Genomic DNA, 16,998 nt, shown 5'->3' with positions numbered 1-16,998 from the left:
GACCTTTTTCATGTTACGCAATATAATAATGTCCAATATATTTTTAATCATAAAAAGTCGCAAGTTCATTATCATTTTGGGGGTAACTATTCAGAATCCTTTAATTCCTCACTCGGTCTTTGACAAAAAGTAACTTTACACTTTTCATCATTTTTAATACACTTAGTAAGCCTACTTTAATAAAACTAAAACAAAATTAACTTTAAGAAACACCCCCCCCCAAAAAAAAAAAAAAAAAAAAAAAAAAAACAATCCATATCGGCTCTAAATTGGGTCTATTATGATGGACCTTTTTCATGTTACGCAATATAATAATGTCCAATATATTTTTAATCATAAAAAGTCGCAAGTTCATTATCATTTTGGGGGTAACTATTCAGAATCCTTTAATTCCTCACTCGGTCTTTGACAAAAAGTAACTTTACACTTTTCATCATTTTTAATATCGATATGGTCAGATGATGATTGCAAGCCTTGCCATTTTTTTAGGATTATATCTTCATGAATTCTATCTGGCAAATAGCTCCAAAATGTTTGTATGCAATATCTTAAGCATTCAATTTGTGCAATAGATGGTTTTGCAATAATTCATACAAAATATGTATATATTGTAATTTCATGTTAACAGGTCCATGCTGAAAAACAATTATTTTGAGCTTGTTATCCTGTATAAAGATATTTTCAAAAATAAAAATAAATGATTAAATTCTGATTTTTTTTTTCTTATTTTGGTCCAACAAATAACATAATTTCTACCGGCATAGACGAAATAAGACATATTATCAAGTTTCATTAACTGATAGGTTCTGAGATAACGCCCTATAGCAATTTGGTCTCTCCTGTCTAACTCATGTTTTGTCTTTCCTCTCTCACCATACACACTTGAAATGTTGAGCAGCATATACTGTTCACTGTGTTGGGTAATAAAATATATATTCTGGGCAATTATTATATCCAACTGAACAAATTTATTACCCAATTTGGACAGATTTTAACCAAGGGGGGGGGGGGCAGAGGGGGCAGTCTGCCCCCCCCTGACGAGCCACAACCCATGCAAAGGACGTATCCCTGCCCCCCCCTGACGAGCTTGAAATACATTTTTTGCCCCCCCCCCCCTTTTTTTTTGCTTGTCAAATTTTTTTCTGGCACGAAATCCTTCATTTGTGATTGAAGACCTTTTTTTTTTTTTTTGCTTGTCAATTTTTTTGGCAGACAGTTTTGCCCCCCCCCCCCCCCTGTGGAAAATCCTAGGTACGCCACTGATAGGCATCAATGTATTTCTAAAAGTTATAGGCCAAATCAATAGAGAGAGGGGAGAGAGAGAGAGCAACAGAGAGGGAGAACTTGGCTGACATGTTCAGTAAGGAACAGAGATTTAGATGGGAGGGGGTTGCGAGAACATTATGCGAGTCAAGTCATTCATGATTCATAACGCAGAGAGTGTGCTAAGAGAGAGGAAGGAAGAGAGATTGCAAGAGAGAGGGGAAGAGAGAAATCGAAACTTCAGAAAGCGGGGAGATGGAGACCATTCATTTATGTACAAGAGTGTGCTCGTCCATTCGTTCATGTACAAATTGATGCTATAGAACTATTTAGGGAAGTCCATGCGCCTGCGCACTTCAGATTTTTAGCTCAACTTATGAATAATTCATGTACCATAGCGTTTCCATGTACGGAAAAAATATTCGCGGCCCGGCCCGGCTAATCATGAATGATGTCTCTGACTCTCAGTCTGATTAGCCTGGAGGCTTCTGGGGAGTAAAAAGATTTCTACTATACGTAGGTTTACTCCCCATGAAGCCAGGTACGGCAAAGCATAGGCCCACACGCACCAAGTATTTTGGAGACAACAATGTTTTGCTCCAAAAATACTTGATTTAACATGTTTAACTTAACTTATCACTCACTCAGTGATCACACAATTTTGTAAATGGAAAAGAAGTTCATTTCCTCCCATTAGGCAATTATAACCTTATTTTTACACGAAAAATAATACCAAAATTAAGAAAAATCATATAAGAAGATGAGCAGATACTCACAGATGATCTTGTCGCCATATTTCCGTCTTTCTCCGTAGCCTAAGTCTCTAACTCTCTAAGTCCTAGACTAAGACGCGTATAAGAGAGGGCGAAGATATGACTTTTATGAGCAGTGCCAATTTAATTTTTTTTTTTTAATACTTCAATCGGCAGATAAATATCATGAATTGTAAAATACTTGCATTGCCAATGAATATTATAAAATATATTTATTGGCTAATGCAAGTATTAGTATTACTAGGCTACGAACAAAGACGGAAATATGGCGACAAGATCATCTGTGAGTAATGGCCTAAAGAGGGCGTGCGATTTATCATCATATCAAAGACACTACAAGGGAAAGACTAGGCACAAAAACTATCTTACACGTAAATCGATGCAAAGCGTTACGCGAAGTCGGCAAAGTGTCCAATCTTTTTACTGTAAAGACTTTGGTGGAACGTTAATTGACAAACAAACGGTAGCACCTGCGGGGCTTCGTTCAAGGTACATGTACGTAGAATTTTCTATATTTTTTTGTTAATTTGTCATTGCTTTGAATATTTTCCAAAAAGTATTATCGTCAGCAAAAATAATATAAAAAGTACTTTTTTAAAGTTATTGCATTTATTGCTGTCTCTATTTTATCAAACAATCATTGCAATTGCGCATACAATGAATCAAGAATATAGTTTTTAAAATACCGACAAGCTAAATTAAGGTTGTGAATTGTATTAGCGCCACCAACGACCTTCTTTTTATTTCCGTGGAACAGACATGCGAAGCCATTTTCCAGGCCGAGGTAAGCGATTTTGCTCTTTTGAAAATGGAATGCTTTTCACCAGAAAAAGCCCTGGTGAGTAGCGGAATGAGTTTCGGCTAACATCATTCGCGTTATGAAGTGATGTTAACCGACAACTCTAAAATCTATTACGTAAACACATTGGTAGTGCGAGGTTAGTATAGTATATATACTAACCTCGCAATATGTGTGAGTGGGAATTCCCTTTAACATCTGAACATTCATGACATTGCAACTGCCAATTCAGGGTAGGCAATGGCACCAGATTTGTGCTGTAGACATGTGCCAAAAAAGTCAAAATTCACCAAGATAGGTGAATTGGCCTCAAATTTTCATTTCAGATTTTGAGTGAACAATGTAGACCTAGATCTAGTTAAATGTAGCGACATCTTCACATTTTCTGGCAGCCAAGTTGATTATCTAAGTCAACATGTTTCCACACCACGGCTCATGCGCAGAGGCTCAAACAGTCTAGGTCAGCATAAAGACTATAAAATGCCTATTTTTAGCCAATATCCCACACAGTAAAGCCTGGGATGGGCCAAAATGCTACATGTATTTCCAGGCACATTTTATGGAGTATTTACATGTAACGTTAAGCCTTATTTTTCACTATTTAGGAAATTTTGAGGTAAGTTTTCAGCAATGTCTTTGACAATAATGCTAATAAAGAACCTATTAAGCTATTGCTTTTTAGTAGAAATGTTTCGTTTTTTTTGTTCTACCTAGCCAATTGCATTAAAAATTTTAAACCAATTTTTTTAAATAATTACATTGGCCTAGATCTACCTTTATACACCTAACTTAATGCGTATAAAGGTATGAGCATTTCGCACGCAAAAAAAAAAAAAAAGTGAGGTTTCTTACCAGACCGATCTCTTGTATCCATTCGTAATTGTGTAAACACTGCAAATTAAAATACAATGTCAATATAGGCTTGAGTGACCCTTGAACCGCTTTTTTATTATATCATGATGTAGCTTCAATGAGCGGTGTTACGAAATGCCGTTTTGAAGAATTTTTTATAGATAAAAATTATTATTTAACAAATAGCTGTAATAGAATTTAAATTTTTATTGTGAATAATTATTAATAAAAATTGTTTACAATCAAAATTTAAATTTGTTTTTAAATTTTTAGTTTTTCCAGGCCTTTAGCTGCATTTAGGATGAGAATTCACCCACAGCCCTTGAAAAGCTTGAAAGAATTAGTAAGCTTTATCTTTACTTCAAGTTTTCCCACAATTTTGTTTGTATTAAACATGGTTCCTGTGGAGCAGTAATGAAAGACTGATATTTTATCTCTTCATTTTGCAGTCAACATTCGATGTTGGTTGCTGGAGATTCTTATGAAGAACTAGACTACGATCTGAGTGTGGATGATAGCCAAGTGAAAAGAAGACTAAAAAGTGGAACCATTGCTGAGATAGTTGAGAATGATGATGTTCTTCCACCATCAGTGCCAGTAGGAGAATTGATAAATCTTGAATCCGAAGTCTTTGACGAAGTTCCAGTAAGTCAATAGTGGTATTACTATTAAGCTTTTGAAATTGTCTTTACATGGCAGCATATTTAAAAATATCTTTTGACCATGTAATGGAACATGACATAACATAACATGATATTTTTCTATGCATAAGTTTATAAATCTACATGCACAAAAAAAGAAAAAATCATAATGTACATGTAGGCCTACACCTGTATGCACACCAAAAAAATGTTCAAGCGTGTACAGTTTTGGATATGTTTAATGTTCACTGGTGATCTACAATGTGGCTCAGGATACTTGAAGACCATGAGAAGCTGAATTGACTCTACTTCTCTAATAAAGATGTAAATTTTTTGCCGATATTGTTGTGTTTATTTTCTTACAATATCAGCTTCTGATCGCACCCCTCTTCGCATGTGAAATATTTTCGGTATAGTATTATTGAACTTGTGTTTCCTGTGGAAACACTGGAAAATTTTACAAAATTTCCGGTCAGCTATTTTTACCATACTTTTTTGGGAGAAATTAAAGACATTGAAAATGTGTTTTGGCCCTTATTCATCATCTTTCTGTTCAAATTCCTTTTGGAAAGATGTTGCAAAGTTTGAAGCGCCTTTGAATTATTTTGTGATGCTAAATGAATGCAATCGGTAATACAAACTGTATGAAGACTCACCTGGAAATTCTGTATATTGTTTCCATAGCCCGGAGATTGTGCTGATGGCGTCGACAGGGTCAACGAACTAATAGCAGAGGTCAATGAACTCTCAATGAGCCAAGAAACCAATGAGAGAGTACAAGAGAATGAGCTGAACAGTGAAGCAGAATCTTCGACACCGGCCGCATCTGAGGAAGAAGAAATGAGGATACGATCCGGGAGCATGGTAGATAAGGTCCAGCACACAGAGAGAGGGCAAGTGGTCGAAGGTAAGTAGTTAGATAGGATAAAATAGGAGAGATGGAGAGACGAATAAAGAAAGAGGCGGAGAGAGAGGGATAGATAGAGTTGCAAGTGGTTGAAGGTAGATAGGAGAGAGAGGCAAAGAGAGACAGAGAAAAAGAGGGAGAGGGCTAGATAGAGGGCAAGTGGTAGAAGGTAGGTAGTTAAACATGAGAAATAGAGAGAGAGGGAGGATAAGGAGGAGAGGAAGAAGAATGAGAGGACAACAAAGAATAAAAAAAAAGAATAAGATGAAGGAAAAAAATAAGAAAAAAAGAAAGAAGAACAAGGAGAAAGTAGAAGACAAAGGAAGAGGCTGGAGAGGAACAAACAAACATTGAAGCAGACGAGGAAGTTTAAATCAAAGTAGAAGAACAGGAACAGGGGGGGGGCAGGAGGATGTGAATAAAGGGGTAGAAAATTGAGTAGGAGATGAGTATATCAAGTTCATATTCCTGACCTTTTTACAAAAGCTAAAGACATCTTTAATTAATCATTTTGTTTGATTAATACATGTAATTGCTGTAAATTTATATTTTCCCAGATATTTGCACCACTGAATGGAGGCAACAGAAGAAGCATGTGTTCGTTTTCAGTGATGCTGGCAAGCCTATTTATTCTAGGTAAGTTTGTAGATTTCCTTTCTTCCAGGAAACAAAATGTGTTTAATTTAAGTAACTATAAATTCCAGTTGTTGAAATGGTCTGAAATGATTTAGGGTCCGGTTTTCAGAACTGATGTGGTTACCCTGGGGAAATATGACATTTGTATTTTATTATTATTATCATTTATTATTTTTGTTATTATTTCAACTCCTATTGTTATTATTTTTAGTAGTGTTTATTTTATTATTATACCTGTCCCCATATCATCCATCTGTTTTAGGCTAGATTCCAATATTTTCACAGGATAAAACTATGTCCGATTTCAATTGATCTCCATAAACTAATTTGGTGGTATGGAAAGTGTTAGACTGAAGTTTGAAGGCTCTGTTGAAATCATTATTCACTGCTCAGTTGAGGTTAGCCTTAAATTATTGGTTGTATGATTATGGTTGTTGGAAACAACTGAGAAAGAATTGAGTAGAAGGAATTAACCAGTTGTCTCAAAATGTATCAAACGTAGTTGGAAAGCTACATTTAAAAAATCATGAGACAACTGGTTATTCTACTCAATCCTTCACCATGATGAACCTCTTCCACATCAACTGAGAAAGAAGGATGGATTTCTTTTTTAACAAAGCTGGATAACTATTTCATTATTACATGTAGCTGAATGAATTGAAAATATCTTAGTCCCATTGCATAAACCTTTCTTTGTTTTTTAGGTATGGAAAAGAAGACAAATTGAATCCTCTGATGGGTGTGATGCTGACATTGGTTTCGTTCGTACAACTGGAAAAGGATACTCTCAGGTATGTGATCACTATAAACCATTGAAAAAACATTGAAAGGCCACTGAAAGACAATAGAAAGATACTGGAAGATCATATATTGACCAGTCAAAGACTATTGTCAGTCCAGGGAAAGTTTATTAAAAGACCATTGAATGACCAACATCAACTGAAAGACCATTGAAAGACTACTGAGTGGCAATAGAGAGGCCACTGAAAGACCATAGTAAGGTCACTGTAGATAACTCAAAGACAGTAGAAAGGTCACTTACAGACCAATGAAGAACTACTCCAAGACCACTGGAAGACCATAGAACATTGAAAGACCATTTAATGTCCAGTGAAAGTCAAGTATAAGACCTTTGGAAGACCATAGACCTTGGAAAGATCATTGAAAGACTACGGGCAGTCCTCTGATAGACCATACCAAGACCCTTGATAGACCATACAAAGACATCTGAAAGACTCATGATCAGTTGTGAATGTTTAACTGGAAATGGGGAAAATTGCAAAACAAGAAACATACAATTTTCTGTGTTGCGACATTTCACCAGGTGAGTGAACACCAGGCATGTCTTTCCAAGTGACTTTGCACCAAAATCTGTGTAGAGCGGTCTTGCTTTCTGCAGGATTTGTTTACATCTTTTCATTATTTTGTTGCACACAAACATAATTTCTCGCTCAAATTGTTATTCTTTTTTCAGGTCATTTCGAGCCGGTAATCATCTGTATGTGTTCTTATTACGGCAACCTCTAATACTTGTAGCTGTGTCTAAAACCAATGAATCCCAACAACAGGTAGGATTCAGTTTGTTTGCAGTTTATCTATTATGTTCTTATTCTCCTACTTATAGCTCTATCTAATAACTCTTCTAATGGTCGCTATATAAAAAGGCAATCAGTCGTTATCATAATACCACCGGGGGGGGGGGGGGATAATGGCCCCATGTTTACATTTGGAGTAATATGTCAGCAGCATAAGAAGCCATCAAAACAGTGTTTCAGTACTTTAAAAATAAAAAAAAATTGTGCAACTCGTGATATTGAATTTCTGATTCACAGGATTAAAGTGAGTGTCAGACCCAAAATTGCTCAAAAGCATGATTTCATGTACAAATTCAATAAAAATTATGTTTATATCCCAAAATCATAGATTTATTGTTGTTTGCACTTCTGCTGAAATCTAGCGAATTCCCCTTAGGTTTATTATGCAACACTTGGGTACAGTATTGTACTGTATTGCCAGATCTAATGAATAATGAATGATTGGTAAGATGATAATTATTTGGGATGCCAAAAACATTCACAAGGGCCTGGCCAACATTGTACTTGTCAATGAGTCATGTAATATTTCCTTTTGGAATGTATCCTTGTATCGTCTTTAGAGTTCCGATTAATCCAATCAACCTCAAGTATATTGAAATCTGTCATTGTCGTAATTTTTCCTACAAAAAGATTTGCACAATGTTCTTTGTAAGCAAAGAGAGCACCCTGAATTATAAACGATGAGTCAGGGTTCCCACAGTCATGGAAAGTCTGGGAATTGCATTTACCTCTTGGCCATGGCAGCTTTCCAGTTTGTCATGTCTCGCAACTCTCATACTCTGTGATCATACTCTGCTATTATAATTGGTGTTCATGATTTTCATTTTTCCCAGTTTTGTGACCTCCCAAATTCTACATAATTCCGGGACGTCACGGGAAGTCATGGAATTCTGTTTTCCAATTTCTGTGGGAACCCTGCAAGTGTACATTATATCTTGGAAACATTTTGAACAAGCAAGCATTTTAGATGTTGGCGTTGCTTGCTCTCCACAGTCATGGTTGATCGGATCAATCGCAACTCTTTTGAAGATGGGGCCAAAGCATCCCATTATGAGCCATCCAATATAATATAAATATTGGAATTCTTCTTCTCTTCACAGTCGTGGTTGATCGGATCAATCGCAGCTCTTTTGTAGACGTGGGCCAAAGCATCCTATTCTGAGCCATCCAATATAATATAACTATTGGAATTCTTCTTCTCTCCCCAGTCGTGGTTGATCGGATCAATCGCAACTGTTTTGAAGACGTGGGCCAAAGCATCCTATTCTGAGCCATCCAATATAATATAACTATTGGAATTCTTCTTCTCTTCACAGTTACTGATGCAGCTGACCTATGTTTACAACCATATAATCAGCGTTTTAACCTACTCACGAATAAGTAGTATATTCAAGAAGAGAGATAATTATGATCTACGAAAGCTTTTAGGAGGTAAGGACTCAAGTAGTGGTCTGTATCATAACCTTTGGTGTTTTGGGTCTGGTGATCAGTTCCCTGACTTTGAAGCTCAATTTCAGGGTTCAAATCCCTCACTCCAAAGCACCGCTCTTCATTTGCTATTAAATCTACAACATAGTGCATTATGGTAGGGCTATTTTTTTATTGATGGTATCAATATGTGCGGTCAAATGTTCAGAGCAATGATATACATGTATTGCTTAGCTTCATGTGACTTGTTTTGTACGTGTGTTTGATAAGAATTCGACAAAGAGTCTGCAAACAAGAAATAGCCTGTGGGAGATGATGTTGAGTAAATTAGTGCGAACCTTTGATTTTAGGCATAAATTAGAATAATAAAGTAGGGCATTATGTTGGGCGTTGCGGTGTGCATTTGTAATCCAAAATTTATGGGGAAGTTCTGAGTTCACGTAGAGGTTTGAGGTTAGCGCCAACAATGCACGAATAGAAGCCCTGTTACAATTCGTAATGTGGCAGCGATGCCTAATGTTACATCAATGCATTACTCTCATATTGAAATAAATGTTTTGACTCAAGAATCCAAAAGATGTGACTTGGCTTACTGTTAGCACTCTGTCAGGGTAACACGATTTAAGTGCGGCCGGCAATGGTCAATGGTGACATGAGGTAAATAATCACACCTCATTGGTCTTTAAGAAACACTCGATTACACACGTGCATTATGAGACATTTCAGGGAGTTTGACTTCCAGTTTTGTAGGTTACACAGGGCTGCCAAGTCTCTCTGATTGTCCAGGAGACTCCCTGAAAATTGACTGATTTTCAAGTGAAAAACTGCAGATTTTTAACAAATCCCTGATTCATACATTGCTTTGTTTCATTGGATTGTGTGTAATTGATAAAGTTTTCCCTCCTTCCTCAGTAAATTCTCCCAGAAAGATAAATATCATAATTGGCAGCTCTGATTGTAAAATGTGAAGCATTCATGTTGAGTTGACAGCCAAGATCTTTAGGGAGGGGGGGGGTGTGAGTCGGCTTTGGTGGTTGCCATCATTCTGTTTCTTTTTCTGTTCGATTATTTCAATCTCGTTCTCCCTCATAGATTCACAATCTCTTCTAGTGCTGGGTGATATTAAAAAAAATATTTAATATATAATAATGGTTTAATGATTATGTTGATATATTGCAAAGACAAGATATGAACAAAATGTTGTTGATTATGAAAAGTTAATCACTAATTATTGACCAAAATGCTGCTAATATTGCTTTAAACCAACTCAGAACTTCATTAGTTGGTACCCAAATGCTTGCTTTTTATGGACAAGCTTTGATTAACGCATTACTTTCATTTCCTCCTTCCATGCTCTCACGGAATTGCAGCTCATAATGAACATATATATATGATGAATTTTCAGATTTGGCGATATGTTGTATTATCTGGGATATTTTGCTGGCGATAATCGTCTATCATTGAAATAAAAATCAACCAGCACCCATTTCTTTTCTCGTGTTTATATCAGGTACCGAGATCTTCCTGGATAACCTAATACAATTGATGGACCACGATCCGTGTTTCCTCCTCACCGCTATCAGATGCCTACCGCTAGACAGCACGATACGTGATATGATCGGTAGCGCCATGCACAGCGCCAAGGTCAAAGATTTGGTCTTTGCCATCCTCATAGCCGACAACCAGTTAGTCACACTAGTTCGAATGAAGAAATATATCCTACATCCAGCAGGTTAGTGGACATGGGGTATGGTCTTGGTGAGAGTGGAAAAATAATAGAAACAGAAAAATTGACAATTCAGTGAAAATCCATCAAAGATTATAGGATTATGTGATGTCGCATAAGTGATTGATTATGTATTATACAACTCATACAAAGATTCTTGTAATTTGATTTGTTGAAAGCCATTCAGTTTTTGATCCATTTTGAGCTGCTTGCAAATTTTATTTTCCATTGCACGGCAACCATGCATTTTTGTCTCGCCTGCGTAGCGGAGCGAGACATACATGTAGGTATCACTATTTCCGGCGTCGTCGTCAACAATTGTGTTGTACACCCAATTAGTTTCTATAGCTTCGAGGTGGGATCACCAAATTCATACCAGAGGTCCATCTCCTGAAGGCACAGGTCAAGTTCGAATATGAGTCGAATTTGAATAAGGTCAAAGGTCAATGAACTTTCCATGACTTGCACTGTGCAGTGTTGTACACATAATAACTTTCTATATCTTCGAGGTGGGATCACCCAATTCATAACAGATGTCCATCTCTTGAAGGTACAGGTCAAGTTCGAATATGAGTCGAATTTGAATAAGGTCAAAGGTCAATGAACTTTCTATGACTGGCTCTGTGCTGTGTTGTACACACAATAACTTTCTATAGCTTCGAGGTGAGATAGCCAAATTCATAACAGAGGTCCATCTCTTGAAGGTACAGGTCAAGTTCAAATGTGAGCCGAATTTGAATAAGGTCAAAGGTCAATGAACTTTCCATGACTGGCACTGTGCTGTGCTGTACACACAATAACTTTCTATATCTTCGAGGTAGGATTGCCAAATTCATACAAGAGGTTCATCTTTTGAAGGTGCAGGTCAAGTTCAAATGTGAGTTGAATTTGATTAAGGTCAAAGGTCAATGAACTTTCCATGACTGGCACTGTGCTGTGTTGTACACATAACTTTTTATTTCTTCGAGGTAGGATTGCCAAATTCATACAAGAGGTCCATCTCTTGAAGGTGCAGGTCAAGTTCGAATGTGAGTTGAATTTGATTAAGGTCAAAGGTCAATGAACTTTCCATGACTGGCACTGTGCTGTGTTGTACACACAATAACTTTATATAGCTTCGAGGTGGGATCGCCAAACTCGTAACAGAGGTCCATCTAAGTCATATAGCATAGTTTTGACATGCATTCTCTTCATGACTGCAATATGCAGGCGAGACAACGCTTGGCGTTTGCCTTGTTTATTTTTCCATTGCTCGGTTGAGCTCTCTCCCTCAGTGTGTACCACTGAGCATGTGTGAAGGAGTACATTTGTATTTGTGTGTGTGTGTTTAACATCAATAACTGTGTGCACTCAGATCATGAATCAAAGTGCATCACAAAAGAACGAAAACTATTTACTGCTTTCATACTCGGGGAAAATAATCATGTTTTCAGAGAAAATGAATTGTCGGACAATGGCAAAATATATTTCAATTCCATCTGCTTTTGTTTTTACTTTCCTTCTATTTTGTCAAATAACACGATCTAGAAGAGTTGTTGTATAAACCAAATGATGCATGTCTTCATTCATCCGTTATCGTCGAGACTGTACTCACCTCATGCATTCAGCCTGACGGCTTCATGCAATGGATTGAACAGAGCCTCAACTCGAGTGAGGAAATATCGCATAATGAACTTGTGTGCATGCATAGATCATTTGTATACCAATCCTGTAGCAAGGTTTTTAGTATGTGGAAAATAATTGCAACTAGATTTTGATTCGTCATGAGGACGAATTAGGTGGTCTGTCATCATCTTTAATTCAATACCGGGTGAATTATTTACAAATTATCTCATTGATGATCTTGATCAGTAGAATTCATAGGAATCAAATTCCATGACAAAAGTGATCATTACAATGGGAATAATAATCATAAGGATGATGATGATTATAATAATCATAATGATTATGATGATGATGATAGTGATAATGCTCGCAAAAGACCGAAACGCAAATAGGTTATGAAATTAAGTTTGAGCCACGTACTACGCCATGAAAATTTCCAGAAAAAATTTCAAACAATTTGACACAAAAATGTTTGGCTGAATATTGCACAGTGCAAGGTGTTGTAAACTTCCCAGCTGTGGAAATGTCGCAACAAGAAATTGCACAAAGAAAGTTCAGTGAAATTTCTGGAAAATGTCCATGGTGAAATATGCAGTGCAAGAGGGCATCAATTTTACAGCGTTTACTTGAAAATTCACTATTGACATTTAATTGATCCAAAAAAAAGTTCCAGAAAATTTATACAAATGTCCTGCATAAAACTACCCAGAGCAAGTGGGCTTCAATTTCACAGCAATTTCATTCCAATCACTAATGATAAATTTCAACATAAAATTTCTTAAAAATAGGCTTTGAAAATCTTTCGCAAAATCTTCAACAGATATTATCTTATTGATGCTGTGGTAAAAAGTGAAAATTATTGCTAGTAATTTATAGAGAATCGTCTTGGCTACAACATATCAAAATGTCACAGAAAAACAACCGCTCATTGCAGAGATACGGCAAAATTTCCATAGACTTGACGTCATATGGTGAAAATTGGTAATTGAGTTCCGTGGCCATTACGACACCCTCATGATATACTTGAGGTCCAAAGGAGACATTGAATCACATCACAGACTACTATTCTATCCAACTTTGAAGAAAAACATTGGAGGTCCCTGTTCATTTTGAATAGCTACATTGAATTTTCTAAAGCATGTTTTTGCCCATATAAAACCTATGGAAAGAGCACACGTGGTGCAATGTTTATTGGGCACTGATTTCCTTATTAATGATCGTTGAGAGTTGAACAAGGTATCAAATTATTCAGAATTACATACCTAATGCATATACATAAAGAAAACAGCGATTCTCTGTTGCGTAATGACGTTATGCTTGTACATACGTGCGTGCCCATAATGTTGAAATGTTTTAAACGTACTAAAAGTTAATCCTGGTTGATGGTTTGATGCATGCACACGCAAGTCACGACATTTGCATGATCTTTGATAACACGGACAGTTGACCCTTGACCTGAATTTATGTGCTGCAAATATTATTGATGATCTGTTATGATGATACGAGCAATTAAATGATTTTACAAAATGGCGCCTAGATGACATCATCTTGACCTGATGACCTTGGAAAGGTTATTCTGGCGTATCTTGGATAGATGAAAATTAACATGCCTGATATCAAGAAAACTTAGCAACTAACTTTGCCTATAAAAATGAATAAATGTTGAAAATTCTTACGAAAACGCCAGGTGTTCTGTCGTAGACAGACCACCTAAATGGTTTCTGTAACTGGATAGCTACAAACAGCTTTAAACTTTACAGGGAAATTTATGGTGATTCTTATAAGATAACTCCACAGTTTTTTTGTTTTTCATTCATATTGTTTTTTCTAACTTTACTTTAGATTTACATCTTATTTTGAATCTACTAAATAAATCAACGTCGTTCAAACACTCCGACTCATGGTTGCCAATTTGCCTACCAAAGTTTGATAGTAGTGGTTTCCTTCACGCGCATATATCGTACCTCAGCGAGAGTCCTGCTTGTTTGGTTCTTCTTACAGTGGATAAAATGGCCTTTGCAGAAATGGCAAAATGCAAAGATAAAATATTAGAGGTAAGTAATTCTACTTTGAAGTAATTTTCTAGCTTTGTAAATTGATGTTATCTCCTTTCATTTACATGTAGATGTATCTGATGTATCAGTATGGGTTAAGACCCTTAAATGTTTGAATGAAAACTCAATTTAAGGACGTTCCACAGTTAAAGTGAAATCCATGTCATTTTCACCAAACTTTGCCCATATATACTTTAGAACCTTAATATTCGAAATATGCAAAAATTAACATAGGTCTATGTGCTTGATTTTTTGCTATAGAGCTTCAAAGTTCATCCAAATTGATGTTCTAAAGAATTGCGCATTCAAAAGAATTTGACATTTTTAGACCGCCCAAGGTAACTACAATGAGTTAAAACCTCTATTACTCAGTCAAAATACATGAAAAAGTCATCAAATTTCGCAAGAGAGTTAATAATTATATCATTAGAATGGAGAATCTATTTATAGTGCTATTTGTTTGCAATTTTAAGTTTAACAGCACTATCAGTTCTGAAAAATGGCGTAAAAGATAACAAAATCCCAATCTAAAAAATGTGAAATTTCAGTAACAAACTACAAAAGTATAATAAATGCTGCACTTTATTCAAAATCCATGTCATTTTCACCAAAATTTGCAGAGTTGTAGAGGAAGGTATACCTAAGAGGAACAAACATTAAAAAATAGGGGTTCATGTGCTTGTTTTTAAACTATCAGCATTTTTATTAGAGTAAATGTGCTTTTTAAAACACCAAAAATGCGCCGAATGCTTTGTATCTATGTGAAGAAAAAATCAAAACCACTCTGCCATTTATTCAAACTCGTGGTAATATTCGTGATTCTTGGCAGCACTGCAGAGTAAAGTATTTTGAAATTGTAGAGATTTTTTTTAGAATGGTCCATGAAATAATTCAATTTTTTAGCTTCATGAAATACCGCATCGGATCTGCAATTAAGTGCAGAAGATGAGAAAAATCAGCTCATACCCGCAGCTAATTAGTAACCTGTTCATCCATTGTGACGTCAGCGCGCAGAGTGTAAATTATGCGCAGATCATAATGCGCACAAACATAACTGTGGAACGTCCTTAATACAGCTGGAAGTAGTAGCAGTTGTGATTGAAGTAGCAATAGAAGTAGTAGTAGCAGAAGTAGCAGTAATAGCAGCAGTAGTAGTAGTAGTAGTAGTAGTAGTAGTAGTAGTAGTAGTAGTAGTAGTAGTAGTAATAGTAGTGGTAGTGGTAGTGGTAGTGGTAGTAGTAGTAGTAGTAGTAGTAGTAGTAGTAGTGGTGGTGGTGGTGGTGGTGGTGGTGGTGGTGGTGGTGGTGGTGGTGGTGGTGGTGGTGGTGGTGGTGGTGGTGGTGGTTGTAGTACAGTGCATTTAGGGTTTGGCAGAGGGAGGTCAGGGAATAATTTTCCTGGTATCACATCGCAATTTGCTCACATTTTGGAAAGACTGCTATGCATAAAGTCTTTTTTATAGAATATTTTTACATAGGACTGTACTGTAAACATTACTTTATAGTTGAGAGCTTTTCTATATTGACCAAATAATGCTATTCAAATTTGTAAAGCAAAATTATTCCCTGGAGGCAGAGGAAGGGGGGGTAAGAGAAGAGCAAAAAGAACAGGTAAAAGGAGGAGGGGGTTAGAAGAAGAGAAAGAGAAGACAAAGAAGAAGGAGGGGGAGCGAAAGAAGAGGAATAAGGAAAGGGGTGGGAGAAAAGGAATATGTAGGAGATTTAGAAGGAGGAAAGAAATTATAGTAGTATTGAAAGCTGTTTTCTTTTCAATTGAGGATATAGATGGAAATTATTGGCTGCAAATGATCATTATTATCTTAAATGGCATAATCTAAGATATAAATAAACAACATACCAGTATACAAATATAGGATAAGGAGTCATATAGATGCTGGGAAAGTAAAAACTTGATAAACTATAACTCGAAAGTCTTCCTTTCTAGTTAAGAAAGCATTCAAATATTTTTTTGAACATCACAATGATATTGTAGGTTTATCAAGTTTTATCACATTGTTCTTCCTCACTTTATCTTGCCATTTACAGAGATTACAAAAGAACAACTGTATAGCTGCCATTCAACGAGCCGTGTCAAAGGGCAGCTTCCGATGTCAAGAGGTCGGAATCGGCGACCTTCGTCATTTCCTGTACAAGGTCCGAAGCACGGCTCAGTATGCTGCTCCTGAACTAGACGCCCCTTACAATCAACCGGATGAGAGAGACAGGTATGATTTTTATCAGGGGGGGTGGTGTTTCACAAAGATTAAAGTTTGTTTTAAATTCACTTTTACATTCTCATATGTGTACAATATATAACTCATCAGTGTATTGGCGATACCATGCTCAGAGGATGCTCACTTACTGCGTATTCATCAATGCACTGTTGTACAGATGTTGGGGTGGGGGGGGACTTTAGGGGTCCATGCCCCCCCCCCCCCCATCATGACTAAGAAGGAAAAAGAAAAAGAAAGACATGGAGAGGGAAATTTTGAAATATGATACTTTCTTGGATACTATGTAAGGAAATATGTTTTTGTTCACCTCAACAAATTTGTGACTACTGCCATATGCATTTTATTTACTGTACCACACACTGACCTTTTAGTTTCACGTCTTGTGCATGTTTTGAACCAAATTTGCAACCCTCGAGTACATGGTTCCAAAAATAAGCAACATTTAAGTGCATGTCAAGACCCAAAATTGCTCAGATACGTAATTTT

At 36.5% G+C, this 16,998-nt stretch overlaps 1 protein-coding gene across 1 annotated transcript in view; it reads left to right on the top strand.

Moving 5' to 3' along the window:
- LOC129283203 (protein SAND-like) overlaps nucleotides 1-16,998 on the top strand; it is a 33,028-nt gene that overhangs the window by 4,715 nt on the left and 11,315 nt on the right. The window contains exons 2-10 of the mRNA XM_064113763.1: nucleotides 4,137-4,332; nucleotides 5,013-5,235; nucleotides 5,793-5,871; nucleotides 6,576-6,662; nucleotides 7,346-7,439; nucleotides 8,783-8,897; nucleotides 10,405-10,626; nucleotides 14,068-14,279; nucleotides 16,325-16,503. Of these exons, the coding sequence (XP_063969833.1) occupies nucleotides 4,137-4,332; nucleotides 5,013-5,235; nucleotides 5,793-5,871; nucleotides 6,576-6,662; nucleotides 7,346-7,439; nucleotides 8,783-8,897; nucleotides 10,405-10,626; nucleotides 14,068-14,279; nucleotides 16,325-16,503 (1,407 nt within the window). The remainder of the gene's footprint in view (nucleotides 1-4,136; nucleotides 4,333-5,012; nucleotides 5,236-5,792; nucleotides 5,872-6,575; nucleotides 6,663-7,345; nucleotides 7,440-8,782; nucleotides 8,898-10,404; nucleotides 10,627-14,067; nucleotides 14,280-16,324; nucleotides 16,504-16,998) is intronic.

The sequence above is a fragment of the Lytechinus pictus genome, chromosome 19 (assembly GCF_037042905.1).
Source record: "Lytechinus pictus isolate F3 Inbred chromosome 19, Lp3.0, whole genome shotgun sequence".
Lineage (NCBI taxonomy): Eukaryota > Metazoa > Echinodermata > Echinoidea > Temnopleuroida > Toxopneustidae > Lytechinus > Lytechinus pictus.
This window is presented reverse-complemented; position numbering and strand designations above follow the sequence as displayed.